The 1,294-nt window shown below is 51.2% G+C and overlaps 1 protein-coding gene across 1 annotated transcript; it reads right to left on the bottom strand.

Annotated features, from left to right (window-relative positions):
- Window positions 1-423: 423 nt before the first annotated feature.
- KVP17_003127 (uncharacterized protein) lies at window positions 424-1,038 on the bottom strand (the record flags this gene model as incomplete). Its single annotated transcript, XM_068520077.1, has 1 exon — window positions 424-1,038. One exon carries the CDS (start codon window positions 1,036-1,038, stop codon window positions 424-426), a length of 615 nt encoding a protein of 204 aa, XP_068371009.1.
- Window positions 1,039-1,294: the final 256 nt, after the last annotated feature.

Genomic DNA, 1,294 nt, shown 5'->3' with positions numbered 1-1,294 from the left:
TAAGCAAGCACCACAAGTAACACCGTGTTCGACAGGCGCATTGAATGATGATGGAGAATTAGGTTGTCAGACAACATGTGGGGTTTATATCGTCCTTGGCGAAGCCCAACGTCGTCCCCTGTAACGAAGCCGGAATGCACAGAGAGTTTGTCCACGAGGGGTTGAAGTTACGAGGTTTGCAACTTTGTCCACGAGGGGTTGAAGTTACGAGGTTTGCAGGAAAGTGACGCGCGCGTGAATGAAGTTTTGATTGATGGCTATCAGTCAGTCATGAATCAATTCAAAGCGATCAAACTCAAAAGTTCTCGGAGTCGATTGGTACTTGTGGTGTAATGGGAATGATAGAATCCTTCTGCAGTACTCGGCCACCAGCTCGAAGACACGAGGGCAGCGCGAGGGCAGGCCGTCTCGTGTCCTCGCGTGTTACATCACTGGATAGCGATTGCCCCCCCAGTAGTCAGGCTTTATGACAGGATGGCGAGTAGGACTAGGCTTGGTCCAGTAGTCAGGCTTTATGACAGGATACCGAGTAGGACGAGGCTTGGTCCAGTAGTCAGGCTTTATGGCAGGATAGCGAGTAGGACTAGGCTTGGTCCAGTAGTCAGGCTTTATGAAAGGATGGCGAGTAGGACTAGGCTTGGTCCAGTAGTCAGGCTTTATGACAGGATAGCGAGTAGGACGAGGCTTGGTCCAGTAGTCAGGCTTTATGACAGGATGGCGAGTAGGACTAGGCTTCCAGTAGTCCTGTCTCCTGTCTGCATTAAATATCTCCCCAGCTGCGACAATCGCGTCGGCGACACTCGACACGGCTAAAGCAGCGTTCAGCACTCCGGAGATGGTACCTCCCTCCCCGAGATGGCGTTCCACCTGCAGGTCGGGCGTCGGGAGCTGTGAGATCAGGAGGCGGCGGACCTCCCGTTGTGAAGCCGCTTGTTCACGGAAGACTCGAGAAGCCTCAGACAGTTTCTTGTGGAAGACATGCGTGGAGTTATCGGACACGGCAAGCGTTGTGACAAGTGCCAGACTCAGAGAGAGCATTACTAATTATATGAGGTATTCAACAACTGTCAACGTGTGGGGTCATGGGAGGTTGCGTGGTAAATCTAGATCTACATCTAAATATTTATAGGATGCAGCTGACGACGCAAATATAGAAATCTATACACTAAATAGCAAAACGGAAGCAATAAAGGCCACAACGCCCCCAATCCTCGTGGTCGCGCTGTTTGTGAAGCTAAAATCGTCAGTAGGACCAATACCGCCGCTTTCGAAGGTCCTAATCAACCACTCAGCG

This window comes from the organism of the source record quoted next, assembly GCF_019968985.1.
Source record: "MAG: Porospora cf. gigantea B chromosome Unknown PgB_NODE_9311_length_1294_cov_80.6134, whole genome shotgun sequence".
NCBI classification, from domain to species: domain Eukaryota; phylum Apicomplexa; class Conoidasida; order Eugregarinorida; family Porosporidae; genus Porospora; species Porospora cf. gigantea B.
The sequence above is the reverse complement of the archived record's forward strand: the minus strand, read 5'-3'. Positions and strand labels throughout refer to the sequence as shown.